Here is a 25,349-nt window from a genome sequence, read left to right as displayed (position 1 = left end):
GCAGCACAATAATTTAAGAAGTTTACACAACAATGGTGGTTGAATCTCTGCTGAAATTTTTCAAGCTGATTACTAGCATGTGTCAACTTTATTTTCATATTGCGAAGATACTAAAAATTTTGATGTTTGAAAATAGGCAGTAAAGTCTTTTATAAGTAATTTTGTTTTCAAACTTTAACAGAAACGGAAGTCCTAAGAAATTTGTAGAATAGGGCAGTGGGGGACGCCTTGTCTTCAAGGAGAAATGCACAGGATAAGATTAGGAAGAAATTAAACCGCCAACAGCAACAATTTGGTTCTGCAGGTTTTAACAAGTTTTACTTTTCAATTTCTCATGGTGATTGATTTGGCAGTCCAGATATCTGCTTATGCCGTGACATGAATAGTACTTGTCCTGGAATTTGCTGAGTCTCAATCTCCATAATTGGGTTTGGTTCAGCATTCTATATAGGAAAAATACAGGATTGAGAAATGCTGTTGTGGTCCTGTATTAGAACTGGACCATTTTTGCTTTCTGAGCTGAACTGGAAATCAACACCGTTCTCTTTACAATGCTTCACTTTAGTCACTATTTACTGAGTCATACCCATTATTTTAGTTTAAAGATTTTGAAATGGAAGGAAAGTTTGGCTGAGGCGCGAATGGAAGTATTTTTTGTTCCCGGTAGATTTGATCTGTTTAGAAACACTGGCTCAGCATTTATAATATTTGGTGTTTTCTTCAAAACATTAGTTTTACAGCTGGCATGGAGACCAGTGGATTGTGTATCCTTCACTCCTAAGCTGCTCTCGTGATGGCATTGTGAAGGAGCATCACGTAAATCCTGGAGTGGCTGCACCGTAAGTGGCGGGTGTCATACTGCCCGAGAACCATTCCTGAGCAGCCTGAGGGAAACATTGTGCACACAACTTGCGCTTGGGCTTTGTCAATCCTGCGGTGGTGTCACTTCATGTTTTGTTCTTGTTACAGTGGTTTCCAGTATGTTGCAAAACTACAAGTTAAAAGCACCCTTGGATTCATGTTTTCTGTAGACCTATTTCCACTGTGGCATTCTAAAGTTCTTAAGTGATGTGAATAGGAATTGTTGTTTATGGGGAGTATTCCCCACTTGTAATGTTCATGAAGTAGAACATTATGGTGCAACACTGGGGAGGTTTCTGCTTGGAAAATCTATTCCCAGGGCACCATTAACCAACACTTTAACACACACTATGATAATGGTTTAGTAAGACCACTCTTTTTACATTTAATATGGTTATTGTTTGAAAGCATGCACTTCTCAATTTAAGAAATATGCTTGATATCAAAATATCATGCATTAACATTAAAATTCTGGCCTCACAAAAGCCGGTTTTCGGGGCGCGATGCACATGCACCGAAGCCCGGCTTTTCCGATCTATCATCCTCTGCATCCCTGGGAGAAGGACATTTGCGCGGTTGAGATTGGGCTACTTGCCCAACTCATGCCCAGCGAATGTCCTTCAAACTCTTACGCCTGGTAAAAGCAGGCGCATAAAACATATAAAAATTTAATGTAAATACACAATTTTATAGTAAAACGCTGTCCATTAAGGCAAGTTTATTTTAAAACACGTTAAAAAAAAAAATTCGCAAAAATATTTTTTTTTCTAAAACATTTAATTAACGTTAATTTCAATATTTTAAATATGTGAGGTGTTTAAAAAAAAAAATTTTTATGTTTCTTGTTTTAGGGGTTTATTCTCATTGATAATGGGAACTCGTATAAACAGAGTTCCCATTATCAACGAGAATACTGCAGTGATTGGTCCACACCCATGTGACTAGCTTTTTCATACGTACGGGGAAGTCATCTTCCCAGACGCTACGCATGTAATGAAGGCCTCCGACCGGAATCGAAGATGCCTCCAGGACCACCAGGTATTCTTGTTCAAAAAATTTGGGTCGGAGATGTTCGTCTGAAGGAAGCCTCCGGCTGGAATTTTACCCCCAATACATACTAAGTAAAAATAATTCCTGGAACTAACCCGATGGTTGTGTGTGGATTACAATTTATCATATATTACTCAAGCACTTAACATAAAACCGTTATTGATGGCACAGTACTTTGCACAGAAGTGGAAGGCACCGAGGATAATACTCTTGTTACACTGCAATTGAGGATTTTAAGATGCTTATTGAATACATCGCATATAATGTGTTCTATTATTGATTTAAAAAGTCAGTGTAGTTGCAGAGGGTGCCACCAAAGTATGTAAGTGCATAGCATAAACCTAAAAAAAATCATTTAATTATATTTGTAATAGAACATTTTTGATTGTTTGTAACAAATTGAGATGGCAAATTAACATTTTGAAACAAAATACCAAAAGTTAACTGCAATATGAAATATTTATATATTGGGCCAGATTTTGCTGTGAAAATAACAGTGTGACTGACGGCGCTCACTATTATTTATGTGCAAATTGAACAGCACACATGCAAGTCAGGAAGTTGGTGTCCAAGATGCACTGCAATGCTGTAATCTGCACGAAACGACACCTCGCTGCCTGATTCCACATTTTAAATATATTGAATGTACTGACGTAGATATGCTAAACTCATCACAAAAAGATCGGGCTCGTCCATTCCAGTCTATCTACCGTTTTTATGGTGTGATGAGTTTTAATTACTGCCAAACAACCTCTCTGTCACTGAAAATTAACTTTTGCAAATGTGGCGTCTCATTCCTTCAGCTTTTAATTATTGTTGATTTAAAAAAAAAAAGACTTTTTAAATAACCTTTTAAAACATTTTCTTTGTCTCTCTTATATCTCAATCCAGTATTTCTTTCGTTCTCTATCTTGCTTTCTGTATCTGACTTGACATTGAATTCATTATTCTAACTTACACTTCCAGGTTCAAACTTTGCACTGCTCATTAATGATTCTTCAGTCTGTTTGGTTAAGGAGATGCACAGTTGCTTGATCTGGTCATACAGGTCCATGATGCGCTGCAGAGGGTGCCACACCGTTTGGATGTCCTGCTGACAGCAACTTGCCGTGCAAAATCCAATGGAAAGTCTATGGGCAAGTGCAAATCAAATGAATGGTTGTTGTGCCGTTCGTTCGCCGCTCATGGTACAATCTGGCCCAACATCCACTTGTAAAAGAAAACTGAGGATTGAAAGGACATGCAGAACTGTATTGTATCAGACCTACATAAGTAATAAAGCTCATCTTAGAATAAAAGCTTTTTGAAAATTGGAATGTAATCATTAAAGTGGAAAAGATCCACCTGAAATGCCAATTCACATATTCTAATTTGCTGTTTTGTTGTGGATGGCCTTTGTAGTAGTTGTACACATTGGCAGTTATGTATTCCATTGTGTTCTCTGCATTTGTCATTTTCTGAAAATGCCCAAAATACTGTTGCGTTTGGAATGCATTTGTAATGGGGAAGGAGATGAAATTCTCCCCTTCTTTCATCTCTTGCTATGGAATTGTTTGATAATTTTTGATGAATTTGTTTGGACACAGAAATTTAGAGAGGATTTTCCAGAGACTTTATTGACAAATGTCCAATATTCTGTCAGTTCAGCAAAGACAATAGATGTCTACATTTTTCTTGGAGCTGGCTGGCTGCAAAGATCATATCAGTTGTGCCTCTTCCCTTCCTGAATCTACTTTGACTATTATGATTTTGTCAGCAATGTGAAAGTGACTAAGCATCACTTGCAAGGATCTTTTCGGCAATGGCAAATTTTGGGATTCCCCCTTGATTATCACAGCTAAAACAATTTCTTTTTCTCTTGTAGAGGTCAACAATCTTTGAACTGCGGGGAGATTTTTCTCATGTGCCATATAGATTGAAATAGTTCATTGAGACATTTGACAGAGTTGTCGTCACTAGCTTTGTATATCTCAGTTGGGATAGCATCAAAACCCGATGCCTTCCTCCATATAACACTTCGATGAAGTACTGTAGTTATACTGGTGGTAGCTATGCTGTTGAAATAATGAATTGACAGCATCTCACACAAACAATACTACACAGGATTAAAGTGAAGTACAATTTATATAATTGTGTATTGATATCAATTAACTAAATAAGCGTAGTGACCGCATTGCCATAACTTGAACAATTTTCTGATACTGGCAGTATTGATAAGGTATCCAGGTCATCTACTCACCCCCACCTAAATGTCTGAGAGGGGGAATTTACATTTTTATTGTTCAGACACTCCCGATTTCAAGGGGTTCCTTTTTGTGAGTGTTATTCATTAAAGCCCTTAATGATGGACGAGGAACGGAGGAGCAGAGAGGTTGGAGTCCAGAGATGGAGTAGTGTGGACAAGACCAAGGGAAGGTGCAGCACGGGCCAATACCGAGGCTGTGAGGTCGTGAGGCTCACATTGCATACTATGAATTCCATGTAGAGAGAGGTCCTGTGGAAAGGAGGACAGTAGGAGTATTCTTGAGTTTGTGTGTATGTATTGGCACGTACGGTGGAGCCTGGTCTCCAGTCGTCTTGGATCCCTTTGCCACTGGACCAAGAACTTGCTCCGTCAAGCCCATGTGGTGTATAACGGCCACCCCACCTTAAAATAATTCACGCACAGGCATCTTCCACCGTTTAAAATGATTTCATCAGTTATCCGAGTACTCATTTTTAGTGTGGAAGCAAGTCATCCTTGACCCTGAGGGACTGCCTTTGATGATAATGGAATAATTGTTCGTAAAAGCCACATGACTTTCAGTTTCAACAGCAAAGGCTTCTGCTGGTGAATTTGGAAAGTTATGTTGTCTACCTAACTTTAACTGAAAATCTTAGCCATGGTAATATTTGAAAAACACACTTACCCATAAATGCATGCTTAGCTGCAACAAGGCATAATTTACAAGGGTCTGCTGACAGGACATTCTTCACTGGATGTAAGCTTAGGACACAGAATTGGGACTACAATGCTCTAGTCCTATTTCAGACCAATACTCGTTTCTGGCAAAGCTTTGTACCAGTAGGGAGCATTTCATTTTCTGATCTAACATTTGTCTTTTTCAGTAAGTACACAGAACCAATACAGCACTTCTGTGTTAACTGTGGTACCATCTAATTATTTTTGTTCACAGAAACATCTGAACTGTAGAGCATAACTGCAGCAAAGTACGTGTACACCATCTCTATGGCTCTACAAGACACTGATTCACCCCCGGAAATATATATTCACGGAGAGATTGTCGCATTTTGGAATTCTTGAGGATGTTTTGGAGAAACGAATGGAAAGTCACAGGTGCCCACACCGAGACCCAAACTGAAGGACAGGAAAGCATAAAACCATAAGACTTTACAGCACAGATGGACAATTAGCCCATTGTGCCTGTGCTGGGTCTTTACTTGAGAAATTCAATATTAGCGCAACTCCCTTGCTTTTTCCCTAAATCCCTGTATCTTCCTCTCTTCCAAAAATGTGTCCAATTCTCCTATTAAAATTGGAATAGTTTCTGCCTCAATCACTCTCCGCAGCAGAGTACTCCGTGTTCCAACAACCTTTTAAGTAAAACATTTTTTACCCCAACACCTTTTTTTCAGTGATGAGTTAATGACTCTTCATCACTGACTCCTCACCCAAAGGAAATATTTTTTTCCTTGCTTAACCTATCTAACCCTAAATAATAAAAAAAACATTAATTAATCTTCTCAGACTTTGTTCCAGTGGCAATCTCAATATGTCATATCTCCTATCTTTGTCCTTTTCTGTTACTTTTGTAGTGAATTTGCACTTTACATTGTCTATGTTTTATATGTAATAGGATGTCCAAAATGATACAAAGCTTTGTCTAAATTTATCATTACTTTATTGAAATAATAACACAAAATGCTGGAAACACATTGCAGATCAATCAGCATCTATAAAAAGAAAAGACAGCTAATGACATTTCAAACTAACGGATACTTTAGTGTGGTTTAAAAAATACCGAGAGAAAGGTGGAAGGCGAAAACCAACATGTTCTCCAGTTGCAGAGAGGGAGTTCATGTGTTAAATGATCTGCAAATTGCTAAATAGAAAGCAGATAGAATAAAAGATCATGCAGATATATGATGAAAATGGACAATGAGAATACTGATGGAAACGATAAAGTAATTTGCAAATACTGCGGAGGTGGGGTGAAAAGACGAGGGGTTTATGCCCAATCAAAGCACGAGAAATAAAAGAAAGCTGCAAATATGAAAATTAAAATGCAAAATCTTCTTTGCAACTAAAAGTGTTCTCTGTCTTCCCCTTTTGGTACCTCTGGTTGAAGGTAACTTGTACACGAAGGGCTTTCAATTCTATAGGCTACTGGTAGTCAACTTCTGCTCAAGCTGGCACTTAATCTGCACATTGAGTATTTCAGAAAATCCTTATGACAATTTATCCATGATTGGCCAGCTCTAGCTCTATATTCCTTAGTTCCTGGGCCACTGCAGTTTCCACAGTAGCAACTATATATACATATTTTTATATCACTTCTCTCAAAAATGTCCCAAAGCACTTCACACATAATGAAGTTATATGGGTAAACATGTAACCATTTCCCACACAGCATAGTGGTGCAAACAACCATGAGATGAATGACCAAAGCAAAATACTGCAGATGCTGGCATATGAAATAAAAACAGAAAATGCTATCTGTGAAGAGAAACAGTTACCGTTTCGGGTCTGTGACCCTTTGTCAGAACTGGAAAAGTTCGAGATGAAACAGATTCTTAAGAAAGTGCAGCAGCACTGAAAGAGAAGAGAGAAGAGAGGGGAGGGGGGGTGGTGGTGGAGAACAAAAGGGAAGTTCTGTGATAGGATGTAAGGCAGGAGTGATTTAAGAGACAAAAGAGATGCTGGGCAAAAATGAGATGGTCATAGCACAAGTTACAAAACAAAAGATGAGTCTAGATGAGGTGTGAATGGCGGAATAATCACCAGCTACCATGGAAAAGAGGAAAAAAGGGGGGAATTTGTAAAAGAAAAAGGAAGGAAAGGGGGAAAAAAAAGACAGAGGTTATGGTTTGAAATTATCGAACTCGATGTTGAGTCCAGAAGGCTCTAAAGTGCCTAAAACGAAAGATGAGTTCTGTTCCTCGAGCTTGCATTGAGCTTCATTGGCACAGTGCAGGAGGCTGAGGATGGAGAGGTCAGAGTGGGAGTGGAGCAGAGAATTAAATTGACAGGCGACCAGAAGCTCGAGGTCACGCTTGCGGACTGAACGAATGTGTTCTGCAAAATGGTCACCCAATCTGCATTTAGTCTCCCCAATGTAGAGGAGACCACATCGCGAGCAGCAAATCCAGTATACTAAATTGAACGAAGTACATTGCTGTTTGACCTGGAAGGAATGTTTAGGGCTCTGGACAGTGGGAAAGGAGGAGGTAAAAGTGCAGGTGTTGCATCTCCTGCGCTTGCACGGGAAGGGGAGGGCGTGCTGGGGGTGATTGTGGAGTGGAACACGGTGTCGCGGAGGGAGCGGTCCCTTCGGAATGTTGAGAGGGTGGGAAAGATGTGATTGGTGGTAGGATCACACTGGAGGTGGAAGAAATGGTGGAGGATGATCCGTTGAACATGGAGGCTCGTGGGGTGAAAGCTGAGGACAAGGGGGACCCTGTTGTGGTTCTGGGAGGAAGGGGAAGGGGTGAGAGCAGAAGTGCGGGAAATAGAACGGACACGGTCGAGGGCCATGTTAACCACAGTGGAGGGGAATCCTTGGTTGAGGAAAAAGGAAGACCTATCAAAGGCACTAGTGTGGAAGGCGGTGTCATCAGAGCAGATGCGACGGAGACAGAGAAACTGGGAGAATGGAATGGAGTCCTTACAGGATGCAGGGCGGGAGGAAGTGTAGTCCAGGTAGCTGTGGGTGATCAGTGGGCTTATAGTGAATGTTAGTCAATAGACTATCCCCAGAAATGGAGACAGAGAAGTTGAAGAAGGGAAGTGAAGAGTCGAAGATGGACAATGTGAATGTAAGGGAAGGGTGGCAATTGGATGCAAAGTGATTGAAATTTTCTAGTTTGGGGCGAGAGCAGGAAACGGCAACAATACAGACAAGAGGTGAGGGAAGGGACCCGTGTAAGACTGGAACAAAGAATGTTCCACGTATCCCATGAAAAGGCAGGCATAGCTAGGGCCCATGTGGGTTCTCAGAGCAACACCTTTAATTTGGAGGAAGTGAGTGGAGTCAAAAGAGAAGTTGCTCAAGGTGAGAACTGTTTTTGGTGTTGGCTGAGGGAAGAATATTAGCCAACACACTTGGGGAGAGCCCTCTGCTCTTCTTGGAATCGTGCCTTGGGGTCTTTTACTCATCACCTAAACCACTGGAATAGGCAAATGAGACCTTGGTTTAATTTCTCGTCTGAAGGACATCATTGTTGTTAGTACTGCACTGAAGTAGCCACAAGGAGAACTAATACAGGAGTATGTTGACAAATTCAAAGAAGTCACTCTCTTTGCTTTTGTCCCTGCGCTGCTGCTGCCCGGGGGTGGGGGGGGATCGCCCCCCCCCCCAGCGCTGGGCCTGTGTACAGAGCCTGGGGGCACCGCCCCCCACCCCCCCCCCCCCCAGCGCGGTCTCACACTGCGCCTCTGCTCTTCACTCAGTCGTATCCATATCATGTAGCTTTGGATGCCCTTCCTTTTCCCCTCATGGGAATGTGTCTATTCTGTACCAGAACCATCTCCTCTTTGAAGGCCTCCCATTGTTCAATTACTGTTTTGCCAATTTATGATTCCATTTCACCTAGGCCAGATCCCTTTTCTACTCACTGAAGTTCACCCTCCTTCAAGGATAAAACTCCTGGTCCAGATGGATTGTATCCATATTAAAATAAATTAGGGAAGTGATAGCAGAGGCCCACACTGCGATATGTGTGCGCACTAAGTCCGTGCAGCAGAGCTGGTCTCCAGTCTTGGTTAATCCTTGCCACTGGACCAAGACCTAGCTCTGTCAAGCCCGTGTGGTGGCTGGTGTGCAACGGCCACCGCACGTTTTTAAAAAAAAAAATCCACGCACAGGCATCTTCCACACTTCAGGATGCAGTTCAGGATCTGGAATATGATTGAAACACCTGTGAACTTATCCATTTTCGGCATGGAAGCAAGTCATCCTCATTTCGAGGGACTACCTATGATGATGATGATTATGTATAAATGTAGCTTCAGGCCTATGATGATTTTGTCCCTTTGTCATATGTACTTTTGAATAAGCATAGAGATATCATCAAGTAGTGGAAATGGATCCTGTTGTAATTTGTGAAAGTGAAGTAGTCCTGGTACAGATAATTTATTTTATACTCTGGTTGTTTACCTATCTCGTGCGCATCCTTCACACTTAAAAAGTATATTTCTAAAAAGTGAAAGTTTTTTTTCCTGTTGTTTCTGACTTGTTAATCTGACCTCCTACCATGCTTGCAATTTATGGTAGCTGCCAATCTACTGAAATTTTCTTCAAGAATTAGCCTCAAAATTACTTCAGAGTATTCCAATAGGACCTCTTTTTAACTGAGCAGTTGCCTTTAGGGCACAGGTCGAGTTTAATACAACTTCACCTTTTCAACTAAACATTACAACTATGCTCCAGATGCCAGAGACCCTGTGTGCATTGCTATGGTAGATTGGGTAGTACACGTATATAATTAAATGTCTGATATTTAGCGCCTCACACATTGAATCTTTGGTTGTGCATTAAATCTGTCTGTAACTGTAAAAATCAAATTTCACAGTTATCTCCATTGAAAGGCCCCACAGAAAGGCAAGGTAGGTTGCATTTCAAAATTGGTTCCAGCTGCCATTTTTATTTCTGGCCCAGCTGAATATTACAGCTGTATAAATAACATTGTACAATAATATTTTCCCATACATTTTCATGTATAATATCTCACATTCCTACATTACTATTTCTTTCCAAGATCTACTTGGAGGCTTGGGGTTCACTTTTCTTCTTTTCACACAGTTTTATTTTTCCCCAGTCTTTATTTCCCATTTTTTTTTTTACTTTGTATCTGCATTGCTTTCGTGCATATGGATTGAGTTTGACCATAGGCCCCATGATACTTAAATATACAGTTTGAGCTAATGATGCTGCCTCTGTGTGGGGCCCTGGGACGATCATATAACAGTAATGAGTGTCAGTCAGCTGGTAAAATGACTAGTTAAAGGTAACGCTGAGCAATGAGATGCAGCTGGGGTTACAGATGGGCCAACAAGAGGCTGTATATAGCCCTGCTCTTTGCCTCAGCCACATAAGTTAACCCATTCCGCCCACCTGAGTCTGACCGAGTCTTTTTTCTCTTCAGCAGCTCCACAGCCATCCATGTATTTGGTACCCTTCTTCCAACGCTGCAGTTCCTGCTCTGCCACTTACTCCTGGCTACTCATAGCTTTTGGCGGCACCTTGGTGGGATGCAGACAAGTTAGAAACACCTGGAGCATGGAGGTGTCCTGACACCTTGATGCAGTAGAAAGAAAGAACGAATGAACTTGCACTTATACAGCATTTTCACATATATTCAGGATGTCACAAAGCACTTCGTACCCAATTAATTTCTTGGAAATCACTATTGTTATATGGGCAGAGCAGCCAATTTTTGCACATTAGGGACTCAATTTTCCCCAATGCCGTATTTTTGTGTATTTCAAGAGTTACGCTAATTTTTTTTGGCCCCGACTACTACAAAAAGTTTCCTCATTCTAATTTTTTTAATTGGCGCCATGCAGCCTGTCCTTTTAGCTTCGGGGGGTGGAGCCTAATATTTGTGTCGCAAAACTGATGCCCCCCCCCCCTTTTCTGCGCATGCGTGGGAAAAAAAATGATGTTTTTTATATGACTGTTATGGGCATGCATGCACAGTACACCTCCCAGTCTGCATTCGGCCATTTTTAAAGAGCCAGTTGTGTGTGAGAACTTTTAATTCTCAGTGGAAAATCGGAGCTGCAATATGCAACGCGGCTCAAGGACCAACAATTTCTCTCAGGACGAAGTGAGGGCACTAGTTACTGCAATTGAGGCCAAATGGCATGAGTTGGACACCAGCAGAGGTCACAAAGTTTCACCAAAAGAAATGAAGAAACACTGGAACCAAGTTGCAGAAGATTACTGTGCAATGGTCACCACCCCGAGGTCTGGAGGCCAGTGCAAAAAGAAGTGGCAGGACCTTAGTCAAGTAGTTAGTGTAAGTAATATTTTCATTTATTTACTGGAATTACAATTCTAGTGTGACCATTTGTATGTCCCACCCAACAGAAAGACAACCTCTCTTTTTTAAAAAAAAGCCATATTTTCATCTTTGCAGAGGATGGTGGTACACAACAAAAGAGAAAGAACTCTGAACAGGAGGAGGCCCACTGACGCACTTGGAAGTCAGGGTCGTTGCTTTGAAGGGTCCTGCCTGGAGAAAAGCAACCACCACTGCACAAGCTGGGCCCACACTCGAAGGAGAGGGTAAGTGTTGCAAATTCCACATTCTGACTTTACTAAAAGTCAAGTACTGCGCGGGCGAGCCATGCTTCGGTTCATGGGGATGTCAACGTCAGCTATGCTTTGGTTGATGCAATGTGCTATCATTCATCGTGGTCTTCTAAATGAGCCTGCTGCCTGCACTATGTGAGCTTACTCATGCCACCCTGTCCCCTCCTCTGCTGCTAACCATTTGGCTGTTCTGTTATATTTTGCAGAACTTGAGGCCAACCCTGACGAGGCTGAAGCCGATGCAGAAGATGATTCAGACGTGAACGAGGAGAACATCTTCCAATTCCACCTTCAAGACCAAGAGCATGGGGGTGAGGCGGTGGGTGGGGGGGGAAGAATGAAGATCCCACTCTTGTACTCACTCTGGAGGAGGTGTCGATGCCGCCCATTGAGGTGCCAGCCCGAGTGGTGCAAGTGTTGGGACATTCCATGGTTTTGCACAGTCCGAGGCTGTGGGGTGCCGCAATGCACACCTAGGGCTGCACCCTAGGGTACCAGTGGGATGCAGCGAGCCACACCCAGGGTGAGGAGCAGAAGGAGAGAGCGACAGCGCTCTCATGAGATGCAGGATCTAACAGATGTAGTTCAGATGATGGCAATGAGTGCGGAGAGCATTGACCGTATGCGATCACACCTGGACATCATCAGTGGGGTAGTTGATGAGGTATCGGGACTGTCGGGAGAAGGAACAACACTCTCTCGAGAAATGGGAACACTGTCCGGGCACATGAGGGAGGGAATGTCGCAGGCAGCTGATACACTGTTGGTGAACATGAGGTAGGGAATGTTGCAGGTAGTTGATACGCTGTCGGGGCACATGAGGGAGGGAATATCAGAGATAGCTGCTGCAATAAGGGAACACGCCCAGACCCCGCGCCCATTGACAGAATCAACTGCCATTCCCACTCCAAACCCCAGACCAGCCTGTGAAGAGGCTGAGGCCGGGCCTTCCACATTACCGCCTGTCCATGCCTTCCCATCAAGAAGTGCTCATTACTTCTTGATGCTCGAAAGAATAAGCTTGGTGCCAACCAGAGAAACGCTGCGAGCAGGGGTGAAGTCACCAAGACCAAGCGCAGCGGGCGGTCTTAGAATAAGATGGGGAAAGATGAGTGCAGCCTTTCTTTGCTGTTGTTATTGTTGTTACTGTTGTAACTATTCTCAAATTAAAAGTTTTTTGTAAGTGATGTAAATTTACAAGGTCAAAAGTTTGTAAGTGATCGGAACTGAAAACTTTAAAATTTGATACATGAATAATTTTATTAAAGTTAAGTACAAACCAGTGTTAAAACTTTTGAATAGAAATTATTCAGTTATAATTTAAAATATATTTTATTGTGTCCCATTATTAACACATCTTTTTGAACTAAAGAAGAATCATTTTCATTATTTGTTCCATTATCACATCACAACATTACGGAACAGGTCCAAACAGTAAATATGGTCCATTTGGAATAGTTGCCGCTGAGTCTTCAGACAGCAAAACGTTCACGGATGAGCTGCTTGTGCAAGGCTCTAGCAGTCGTTAAAGGTGCACGATGGCCCGCCCTCCTCCGCCATTGTGCTCTGGGTTCAGGTAGTTGCATGGCTTCCTCCTTGTCGTCCTCCTCGTCATCTACATCTTCGTCCTCATCATCAGCCACTCTCACCTCAGGTGGGTCTTCTACTACCAGCTGCTGCTGCCTCATGATGGCTAAGGCATGCAGCACACAATAGTGAACTGACCGACAATCTCTGGAGTATTGCAAGTAGCCTCTGGAATGGTCCAGGCATCGGAAACGCTGCTTCAAGATGTCAATGGTCCTCTCTCTATTATGCTGCGCGTCACAATGTGCGACATGTTGTATTCCCGGTCAGCTTCCGTCCGGGTTACGTGTAGGGGCTTCATGAGCCAGGTGGCGAGGCCGTACCCTTTGTCTCCCAGCAGCCAATTCTGCCCTTCTAGCTGCTGCTGAAACATGGCAGATATAGCGCTCTCGTGTAGGATGAAAGTATCATGGGTGCTCCCAGGGTATCTCGCATCAACTGACATGATGCGATGCATGTCGTCACAGATAAGCTGCACATTCACGGAGTGGAAGCCTTTTCTGTTCCTGTACATCTCGGAATCCTCCAAAGGTGTTTGCAAGGCGATGTGGGTACAATCAATGCAGCCCTGTACCTTTGGGAAGCCAGCAATCCTGGAGAAGCCAAAAGCACCATCACGCATTGCCTGGGTGGTCATGGGCATATAGTGCAGCAGGCACCTGCCGAATGCAGATATGTTTTGCATGTTGAGAAATGGTGCACACACCCCCAGTTGTGGCCTGGAACGCTCTAAATGCATAAAATGAAAATGCAGTTGTAACCTTTACTTCAACTGACAATGCAGTTCTCCTGACACTTCTAGGGCGCAGATCTGCTTTTACTAACTCAGATCTCGGTTACAACTTCTTTGCGGAAACGCAGCCTTGTCACACAGTCTGCATTACTCAGGTGCAGGTTTGAAAGCCTGTCTCGATATACCCGATGCGGGTAAGGCCTCCTGCTCATCGTTCTATGTGCTCTGAGGTTTCTCATGCGATGATGTCTAATCATTTATCTCCTCCGCAGCACCATCGTGCAGAAGGCTTGCACGAGGTGTGGCATTGTCAATATTGCCCCCATAATTGTAGTTTTGCAAGAAGTTTGAAACAACAGGACAAAGGACTCAAATCTTTTCTCTCTCTCTCTCTCTCTCTCTCTCTCCTCTCTCTTTCTCTTCTCCCTCTCTCTCTCTTTCTCTCTCTCTCCCCCCCCATCCCTCTCTCTCCCTCCAAGGTCGACGCCCTAGTATGGACCACACCCAGGTCTGCGCATGCGCAATAGGCTTGCTTAGAACGGGAAGCTAGGCATTCAATTAAGATATTTGGGGCAATGAAGTCTAATGCAATTCTTTAATTTTAGCTTTTTTTTCGAAGTACCACCCCACTGCCGACCGAACGTCTCCTCACAAGGCTCGAGGGTCGGCTGGCAGAATCGCTCCCTCGCCCGGATTAAGGGGCCAGAACAGTTGTTTATCAGTAGTTATTACTTGGATCGCCATTAAAAACCAGTTACATCTCAATTGAATGGGTCTACAGCATCCGCAGCACAGCCTGTGGCGGAGCAGTGAATGACTGACCCTAACTTCAAGATTTCCACATTAGGCTGCGCACATGCTACATTAAGAAGTTGTGGTCAGTTTCAAAGGCAAAATAACGGCGAATGTTGCCAGTTCGCCATCATCAGGACCACAAATTCCTGGGCCAATATGTTTATTGGTGATGTTGGATGAGGGATAGATTTTGGCTAGGACACCAGAAGAACTCCACTGCTTCTTTTCAAATAGTGCTATGGGATCTAATATGTCCATACAAACCAGTAGATAGGACCTTGGTTTAATGTGTTGCCAGATGTGCCCAAAAAGAGGGCGCATCTGACAATACAGCACCCCCTTAGTACTGCACCATGTATCAGCCATGTGTGCTAAAGTCCCTGGAGTAGGGCTGAACCCATGATCACCCACTTTAGAGATGTCAGAGCTGCTGCTAACTGTTGATCTGGAGGACTGCAGGTCGGCAGTAGGGAAAAGGGCTGTGGAAAGAGAACCTGTCAAGCCCTAAAACCTACTATTGGGAAGGGAGAGAAGAAGAAACAAATGATCAGGTAAATGGAAGATTTGCAACCAAATCAAAACTCTTGCTGGATATGCAGAGCTAATAAGGATAAACTCAGGATTAGTGAAATAATTCAACTGCATACTACAGTATTCTACTTATGTTCATTTACAGTAAATATTTGCTCTGCTTTGTTTTCTGCCTTATGGACATTAACCATTTGTGCATATGCATTTGCCTACTTCATTCTTTCCGCCATAAACAATACTATGGGAGATGGGTGGGAAGAGTACGCCTGAGAAAAGCAGATTATTCATTACTCTAGTGCAGTAGTTCTCCTCTCGAAGATTGGTATCAGGGATACTGATACAGGTACACAATTTCAGGATGCTATCCAGTGCTGAATTTTGTGACCCTTTTCCAGCAACTCAACTTTTAGTTGAAATGTAACTCTGAGAAGTATTTGGAAATTACAGAATGGCTGCTGTTACTTGAATCTTTTTCAACAGTAGCAGTCTTAACTTGCTGTTTGCAACACTTTTAAGAAAAAAAGTGTTTTTCATACTGTTTAAAACTATTCTGACTATTTCAAACATAGCCATTACAAATCCTGTTTTTCAAAGCCTTGTTAGCATTTACAGAATTGACATATTTGATTATGATGCACCATCGTTTTTATATTGCTCTCAACCTCTCACTTGGTCACGTGCAATTTTATTTAACTGACCAATTGGAGAGGCTCAATATTTACAACCAAAATCTCAGTTTAAAGGGTTTCTCAACATGGCAGACAGACAGCTAGGATGGTGATAAAACTTGTCCCACCCATTATATTTGTTCTGCAGCTATTTTTGACAGTTGGATTAAATTACACTTCTTTGTATTCTGGTGAAATAATCTTAATGGACTCAAGTAATTCCTTCCTCACACCTGACTGAGATGACTGAACTGACATCTAATGGCACATACACACAGAAAAGTACAATTTAAATGAAGCCATTGTAGAAATATCATAGATTTCTCTTCAGAATTGGTTGACGTTACTAATTTTAGGAATTAGAAATGTACAAATATCTCTTCTAGTTGTAAGGTTATGTAATGATGACTTTAAAACAATCTTTTTTAAGTGAAGCAAACTTTTTCCTTCCCCCTCCAAAATCAGGACTGAAGCATCAGGATGGCAGAACTATTTATGGAATGTGAAGAAGAGGAGTTGGAGCCTTGGCAAAAAGGGAATAAAGACGATGAAGATGATGATGATGAGCCCATTTTTGTGGGAGAGATTACAAGCTCCAAAACCTCCAGTTGCCTAAGTATGACACATATTTTTTTTCTTCAGGATTAATTGAGATTCCAGGCCAGAGCAATCCTTTTACGTGAATACAAGTTATTTGCCACAAATGTATCTTTTATGGGATTGAACATAACTTTCTGTTGCTGGGTGACTGATCGTTCACTCAAGTGAATGATCACTTAAGCAGGTTGGGATCCAATTAGTTCTGACATTGAATTCTTGCCTTTCCAGCATTTTGAACAAGTAATGCTAAGGAGTATGATGAATCGCTTTGGAATTATAAAACACATTTCCCTCAATTTAAAAAAAAATACAAGCAGGCAGTATTGGTAGCATTGGATCACTTTTTATTTTGTTTTACTTGTAGTTTCAGCTAAAACAACTATAATTGGAGCGTTTTTGCAGAATGATTAAATAACTTAACGGATAAAGATATTGTCTGTTTTAGGTGTGCATTTGGCCATTTCAGAATTAAACATGGCCTGATACAGTAACAATTCAATTATGCTCTAAAGAAGCTATTGAATTGAGGAATTTGCTATGATAACAATAGCCATTTGAGCTCGAGATCTGTGAAAGCAGTAGTCTGTTTTTCTGTAAAGGTGGAGAAAACTGCAGGCAATCTAACTAATAATTAGAATATTCTGTCAAACTTTAAGAATTGGATGCTATCTGAATCTGTTTATCTGTATTATTAAGTATTCGGTCCAATGTTGCATCCATGACATTGTGCGCCTCCATAGAATAAAAAAGGTGATTGGATTAAATAAATGTGTTAACTTCTTCACTTACTGACTAAATTCAAATCAGATATAGAAACCAATGAAAAAATAGTTGAATTCACTAAATCCGATGCTTAAAAGTAAGGGTATCCTAGTGTACCTCATCAAGCGGGGTTGTAAAGTCATCACATTTCTGTATTTGTTCACTTAAATAGTATGTTTTTAATATGTAAACTATTAAATAATGCTTTCTGCAATGATACCACTGTTTTTTTCTGGCAAGAAAACATTGGCTCCAAACTTGGTGCGAGCTTAGGCCCATCCATTTCTTGGTGGTCCCCGGGCAGAATGTGAGTTTTTCCCGCCCACTACCACTGGGACCAGTCGGGTGCGAGTTTAGTCGCGTTTCTGCTGGCGGCAGCAGGAGTCAGCGGGCGATAGGTGCAGGCCTCTCGACTCGACAAACGTCGGAGGCCGCGCATGCGCGAGATTTCAAATTTTTTTTTGTAGTTTCTTGTGGCCGATGACATCACTTTTCCCGCAATTGGGGCTGAGGGCTCAGCTGCGCATGTGCATAAAAGCTCGTTACTCACTTGCACCTGCCAGTTGCAGAGGGGTCTGATGTAGAGCGAGAGAATCAACATAATCATCAGCCACCCATCTTACAAAGCTCTCATCAGTGAAAGAAAAGCTGTCAAGAAGTCTAATGGAGGGAGGTCCAGAGCTCCCTGGCTTACTGAGGAGGAGCTGGAGGCACTTGTCTCAGAGATGGAGCGCCATTATAACGACCTCACCCAGGATGGTCGTGGCAAGCCTGCCCCACCCCAATATAGACGCATTTGGCGGGAGATTGGTGAGGCCGTGTCCTCAATGGGCCACATGGTGCAGGATGGAGACCAGTGCAAGAAAAGATGGAACGATATGGTTGCGTCAGCAAGAGTAAGTAAACATCTTATTGTTGCACTTGCGTACTTCTCAAAAAGGTTCTGTGTCCATTGTGTGTATGTATGTGTGTGTGTGTGTGTGTGTTGCATGTGCAAAACGGGTAATGGCTGCTACTTTTATTTCTGCAGAAGAAAAGAACAGCCAACGCATTAAAGCAGAGTGCCAGGGGAGGGGGCCCACCAGATGTCATCGAGGTGACTAACAGAGGAGTGTGCATTGGCGTTGGTGGGTGACCACCCCTGTGCCACCACACATGGTGGTGCCGATCCCATGCTGGAGCATGGTAAGTTTAAACAGCTCACCGGTCTGTGTGATGCTCATGTCATGCAAGGTCATGTAATGTGATGTCAAATACCTTTTAATGCACTGTCTGTCGGCCATTCATGGTGTGGTGACGTAGCGATGGTAGTCCTTGAAGTAAGAATGTGAAATATGACGGTACTCATGTCAGCATGACCAACCCCACCCCCCGGTTAAACATTTAAATGTTGTCCTGTACTTGCAGATGTTGAATCGGACAGCACCGATCTATGCACCCCATCCACCTCTGGCACACAAAGACAGTGTTTAACACCAACGCCTTCCACCTCGACGTCGTCAGAAGCACGCCACACAGGCTCCTTCAGCCCCCCCAAAGATCCTCCATATCCACCGCATCCACCTCTGCCACCCAGAGACACGAAGACCAGGAGGAAGAGGAGGGAGAAGGCCCAGTATTTGTACCACTTGAGGTCAAGGAGGTGGAAGAGGAGGTCTCCAGCCTCCTGACAGCTGTGCCACCTGTGCGGCCAACATCGGTCTCGGGGTCCGACTTCTTGGGCTTTGAATTGGACGAAGCGGGATCAAGTGTTGGGAGGTGCCGAAGCCGTGCCAGTAAAGCCACCAAGCCGCATTCACCCAGGATGATGCATCAAGCAGATGACGATGCAGGACGGGTGGCAGCAATGCAGGAAATGGTGCAGCTGTTGAGGACGAGCGTTGATCAAGGCTGAGATCTGCTGCAGGCCATGGCTGAGATTATGGTGCCTCCATCACCACCTTTGCAGAGCAGCATACTGCCAGTATGTCGCGGTTCATCAGTGCAGTGGAGCGAAACACTGACTCTGTAGATGCCATGCACCAATCGATGCTTTCAGGCCATGTCATGGAACCCCCCCCCCCGATGCCATACCAGCGACGCCGACAGACCCTGAGGAGCCGGAGATGCCAGTGGCTTCCATCTCACCCCCTACATTCTTTCCACGACGGAACACGACAGCAGAGCTCTGACTTTCCTCCTGCACAACGTCATGGAGCAGAGGTGGTGAGGGGCAGAACCATGAAGAGAACAATGGGGCTCACATCAAGGGGGGGAAAGGGAGGTGGGGGTAGAGGGTTGGGTGTTGGTGCTGGTGATAAATCTTCATAATGTTGTTGCTGTTGTTTCACATGGTTCCTTTTACTGGTTTTTGAAATAATGTAAAAGATTTGGCTTCATGTGTTTGCATGTTCTGTCACTTTGGAATGCTGTACAATTCAATACAGACACATTTTTGAACAACTCTTGGTCAGTGTTTCACTTTTAGATAATCTGGGGTACATGCTGAGAAACAGACACATCTCCTTCAAGTGTATTGATCTCTCAGCAATATCTTGCCGTCCACATGATACGACTCTTTCATGGGTCCTGACATCAGCCAATTTAGCTACGACAAGTAAGGGTCATCAATGCAGGAAGGCTGCCATTGAATTACAGATAGTTGCAGAACTTGGTGGCCAGACATTAAGGCTGGCAATTGAGTCCACATTTTCTTAGGTGCAACATCACTGAGCCCCACCCCTGACATGACATGTTCTTCAGTGACATTGTAATCCATTATAGATATTTTTCCATTTTATGTACTTGAGCTCATGTTGTTCTCAAGATCACATCCTGCCACCTAAGAAAACCTTACAGGATTTCATTATTGCCTATATACTTTGACATAAGCTCATACCATCTGTATACTCACATTGTCTCAATAAATCTGTTCTGTCTGCAATGGTCCCAATACCCTTATAGCACATCACCATGGCGCCTTTACTGTCTTTCGCATCTCATTTCCACTTCTTATCCCACACCTGCCCTTCAACAAAGCACTTTTAATTTCCATCTGTAAAGTGTTTCTGAGCAGTGTAATTTCCATCTGTGACCTCATTCTGAGGGTGTAATACCGGTCCAGCATATGTATGAGAGCCGGGATGTGCAGCATTGGACCACTCTGCGCGATTGTCCCTCCCACCCGATTTACAGCTAGCTCACACCATCTTTTTCCCAGCGGTCATTCTGGTGGGCGGGAGCAGGATCTTAAAGGATCCTAGCCACCAAAATCACGTTTCTTCAGACTCTGGCATGAGCGGGCAGTAGGAAGTTTTCCTGGCGGTAGTTCCCCGATGAAACTCCCGCCGGGCGGGACCTGGGCAGCAGATCGGCGGTCTCTGAGGATTTTCCTCAAAAATGTTTTTTTTGGGCGGTACCTTGGCGGCTATGGGTAGTACATTGACCAAGTTCGGGGCCATTGTCTTTCAGAAGGTAGGTTTGGGGATACCTGGGAGTATATCCATATTTGCAGGGATCCCCACAGAGAACGGTTTGAAAATCAATGTGCTCGATAGGTAGAAACATTTACCAATCAACAAGCAGCAACTGCCACAAAACCAACAAATTAATTTGCTTAAATGTAACTTTTTTTTTAAATCCTGAGAAAGACACCAATTGTAGCCATGAACTTGCCTATTTTATCTTGGATAGCCATGTAACAACATTCCTGCACTCAGGCCTGCCCCCTTCTGTGAGGGCTGGGATTAATTTCTACGAGATCCCCTATGGAGGCATAGTTTACCTTGGCTTTCTTTCTGATTTACCTCCGTTTTCAGCCTGTGACAATCAGGAGACTGGACTTGCAGCTATAATAAATGAAGTTCAAAGTTATGCAGCTTGACTTTATTTCTGAAATCTCCCTTGTCAAAAGAAATAAAGTCTTGCTTAACTGTAATAAAGTGGGCAAGTAGGCAGTGTTTAACCTACTAAGATGAGCTTGCTTCGGTCACTATTTGGTACATTCTGAGTAGCAATTGTAATGCAGGTGGTGTGGCAGTGGGTGAAGAACCATACTGCATAAACTGTTGGGGTTCTACTGCTCTTATCTGAGCTTTTTAATCATCAGAAGGAAAACTATAATATGCATAAATGCCTCATTTATTCACTTATTTCAACAGCAGTCTTGTTACTTTCTTGACCTCACTGCTTTCCAACATCTCGGCCCCCCGACCAATACAGACCAATGCAGCACAGAATTGTGGCTGGTGTGCAACGGCCACCACACGTTAAAAAAATCCACACACAGGCATCTTCCACCCTCCAAGATGTAGTTCGGGATCTGGAATATTAGGTCCTTCATTGAAACACCTGAGAACTCATCCTTTTTTGGCGCGGAAGCAAGTCACCCTCGGTTCGAGGGACTGCCTATGATGATGATGATGAGTTTATAAAATAACGCCTTTTTGCTGACTTGGGACATTTTTATGGAATTTATTTTTTTAAATGGGAAGTCTAAAGTTTTTAATGCTATAAACTGTTCCATATCTGTATTACATTAAATACCTTGGAGAATTCTGACGTCAGTTTGGCAGTTGTAATTGGTAGTTTTGATTTCCTGTAACCGAATGAATCTTTTGCGCCAGATGATATAGATCCTAAAGTTTAAAGGAGATTAGAGGCCAAATTACTGGGACATCAGCTATTGTCATGAAGCAGTATTTGAGTACTGTCAAGGTTTTTGGACTGGAAACGGCAAACTTAGTGCCTGTATTTAAAAAGCATGAAAAATAAGGCCAGGCAACTGCAGGCCAATAAATGTTATATCATCAGATTTCAAGGAGTAGGCAGGAGGAGTACCTGTACAGCAGTAGCTTAATCAGAAGCAGCTAGCTTCTTCTTCTTTAAGGATGTTACAGATTAGGTAATTGGTATTCCCTATCGTTCAATTCATTAGACTTTCGGAAAGTATAACTATACTTCCAATGAAATTAAAAACCAATGAAATTCAGGGTGGTACATAGCAATGGATCATAAAGGTCAGATTAGGAGTTGCTGAGTAGTGTCCCAAAAAAGGTTATTGTTTGACCTCTTATTTCCAACTTGCATAAATGATCATTAGTATAGTAAGCTTACTAGTATTGCAGATAATACTAAAATTGACCAACTAAGACTGAGGGGGTGATTATAGCCTAACCCGTCTGATGGGAAATTGATGGTATCAGATTGCCAACTATTTTACATCCGCCTCATTTTACTTTGCATTAACCTCAGTGGAAAATCCAACTAAGAAAGATTTGGATCAGTTATGCAAGTTGGCAAAGAATCATAGAATAGTACAGCACAGAAGGAGGCCATTTGGCCCACTGAGTCTGTATCAGCTCTTTCGAAGAGAAATCCAGTTAGTTCCAGTCCCCCGCTCTTTCCCCATATACCTGCAATTTTTTCTCCTTCAAGTATTTATCCAATTTCCTTTTGAAGGCTACGAGTGAATCTGTATCCACCACCCTATCAGGCAGTGCATTCCAAATCCTAACCACTCATTGCATAAAAAATATTTTCTGCGAAATAGCAAATAAAGTTTAATACTCACAAATGTGACCTATTACATGTCGAGTGAAAAATGGAATATAATTTGGACAGGAAGACTTAAAAAGTTTGGTTTAGTTTAGAGTCTCCAATGCCTAATGGCACATGAGGTAACCCGTTTGTTCAACTGTTGTCTATCCAGAGCAAGATGTTTGACTCCATTGTAAGTTGTTTCCATGATGGCAGAATCCTCTTTAATCATACTGGTCATTCTTTGTCATAGGTCATTATTTGTCCTCCAGGTGGAATTTCGTCCTTCTGCCATGGAGCAGCCTGAATGACATTGCCAAACCACCATAACCGTCTCTGTTTGATTATTGAGTCCATAGCTGATCTGTGCAGTGCAAACAACAGTAACAACAACTTGCATTTATATAGCCCCTTTAACATAGTAAAACATCCCAAGGTGCTTTGCAGGAGCGTTCAAGACAAACTTTGATACCGAGCCACATAAGGAATTATTATGACATATGATCAAATGCTTGGTCAAAGAGGTAGGTTTTAAGGAGCGTCTTAGAGGAGAGAGAGGCAGAGAGGTTTAGGGAGGGAATTCCAGTACTTGGGGCCTAAATAGCTGAAGGCACGGGCACCAATGGTGGCTTGAAGGAAATCTGGGAAATCCAAGAGGCCAGAATTAGAGAAATAGAGAGTTCTCAGGGTTGCAGAGCTAGAGGAGGTGACAGAGAGAGAGAGAGAGAGGCACACACAAAGAGAGACAAGAGACGCTGGAGGGATTTGAACACAAGGATGAGAATTTTAAATTTGAGGCGTTGCTGTACAGGGAGACAGGTAAGCTATCACGAGTGATGAGAGAACAGGACTTGGTGCGAGTAAGGCAGCAGAGTTTTGTCTGAGCTCGAGTTTATGGAGGGTGGAAGCTGGGAGGCCAGCCAGGAGAGCGTTGGAATAGTGGAGTCTGGAGGTAATAAAGGCATGGATGGGGGTTTCAGCAGTAGATGGTTTGAGGCAGGAGTGGAACCGGGCAATATTACAATGATGAAAGTAGGTTTTGGTGATACTCCAGTGAACTCCCAAAATTCTTAATAAACAAAGATGATGGAATGCACTTCTAGCACGTTGTGCCACGTTTCCGAGGCGTACAGTGATGCTAGAGGACAATAGTGCTGCACAATCTGATTTTCGTGTGTAGGTGTATCTTCTTACTTTTTCAGATGTTTGACAAATGAGAACATGACCCACTAGCTTAGCTTTCACTTATTAAGTCTTCACAGGCTGTTAGCAGATATTACACTTCCAAAATAAAATAAGTTGTCGACTCTTTCATACTCTTTGTCAAGCGTACATCTGTCAGTGTTGATAGCATTCTCTCCCATCTCGATAATCATAAGCTTTGTATATTCTGCCCTTCTCTGTCAGATGAATGCAGGAGAGGATTTGGCCGGAATGGCAAACTTGTACTTGCCATCTGGTCCTGTCCCCAAATCCAACCATTTTGGGAAGCCATGTAGACTATAACCAGCATTCATGTACCCCTCGATCCATTCCCCTGTCTCCTAGGGGTGTAACATCAGTTTAAGATGCAACGGCCAATACAAATATCACTGCTAGAGCCATGAGGATGCATTTCCCCATTATGACCAGACTCTACTCCTCCCACCACAAATATGTAGGACATACACCAGCCAGAGTATATGATGGACTTGGCTTGGGGAAGTATCAAGGAATCTAGACCCTCTTAGGCAGTAATACACCAGGTATCCTTTCACAAATTCTGCAACACACGCTTGCAGAACGAGGTACAGGTTAATAATAGTGAGAATACACACCAGGCTTGGCCCCAGCTGCACAGAAATTAATGGCACACCCCATGATGGGATGTGTGTTCATCCAGCTGTGATGGCTATCTGTGCCCCTCCCATGTCTGCCTTGGACTTGGAGACTGTTAAGTTACTGAATAAATATGTTCAATTAGTCCACCACGAGCAAAACTATGGTATATCTGCTGTATCACATAGTAACACATAGTCAAATAGCATAATCCTTGGACTTGCCAGCACCAGTACCGCAGGAGATCTAGTAATATAGAATAATACATTGTGCTCCATCAAATAATACTGCTATCATTCTAAAATAGCTATCGCCCAACTCAGTATGAACCCTGTCACAAGGGATCAGTGTATATTCTTTTAAATATTTAGTATAAGCACAAAGCCCACAATTAAAAATAAGTTCATAGAAAGAAAAATGGCCACATGGAAAATGATTATTTTTTCATCAAATTCTGGATTTGTTTAACAATGGCCCTGTTGGGATTGACTAGTATCTTTCTGTAAACATTAACTTATTAATAGATGTTAAGGGAATCAAGGGATATGGGGATAGTGCAGAAAAGTGTTGAGGTAGAAGATCAGCCATGATCTCACTGAATGGCGGAGCAGGCTCGAGGGGCCGAATGGCCTACTCCTGCTCCTAATTCTTAAGTTATGTTATTCTTAAGTTATGTTCTTCTTATCTATTAATCTTATGTTTTTATATTGAAACTTAATGCTTAATTTGTTTGGTACACTGGGAATAGGGGAGGTTGTGGGATGGGGATCCCCTATTGGTACATGGCTGGTGGGGTGGTCTGCACTCCTGCTGTCACCTGCCTTTTTCTTGCACCATACTCCAGGGCCTTGGGAGACATCTCCACTTCACCAGATTTTGCATGCTTCCCTG

The 25,349-nt window shown here is 42.8% G+C and overlaps 1 protein-coding gene across 11 annotated transcripts in view; it reads left to right on the top strand.

Moving 5' to 3' along the window:
• LOC139227533 (zinc finger protein 280D-like) overlaps positions 1-25,349 on the top strand; it is a 110,298-nt gene that overhangs the window by 16,031 nt on the left and 68,918 nt on the right. For 6 of the 11 annotated variants that reach the window (XM_070858342.1, XM_070858343.1, XM_070858344.1 and 3 more), the window contains one exon: positions 16,227-16,377. The exons of 1 other annotated variant lie outside the window; for it this stretch is intronic. In XM_070858342.1, the coding sequence (XP_070714443.1) occupies positions 16,242-16,377 (136 nt within the window). In that variant the 5' untranslated portion in view covers positions 16,227-16,241. Of the gene's footprint in view, positions 1-5,087; positions 5,249-11,005; positions 11,152-12,896; positions 13,102-16,226; positions 16,378-25,349 lie in introns of those variants that run through there. 4 more of the 11 variants (XM_070858339.1, XM_070858341.1, XM_070858340.1 and 1 more) reach the window with 4 other exon arrangements.

The sequence above is a fragment of the Pristiophorus japonicus genome, chromosome 17, assembly GCF_044704955.1.
Source record: "Pristiophorus japonicus isolate sPriJap1 chromosome 17, sPriJap1.hap1, whole genome shotgun sequence".
Lineage (NCBI taxonomy): Eukaryota > Metazoa > Chordata > Chondrichthyes > Pristiophoridae > Pristiophorus > Pristiophorus japonicus.
Note: the sequence above shows the minus strand (reverse complement) of the source record. Positions and strands in the feature narration are given on the sequence as shown.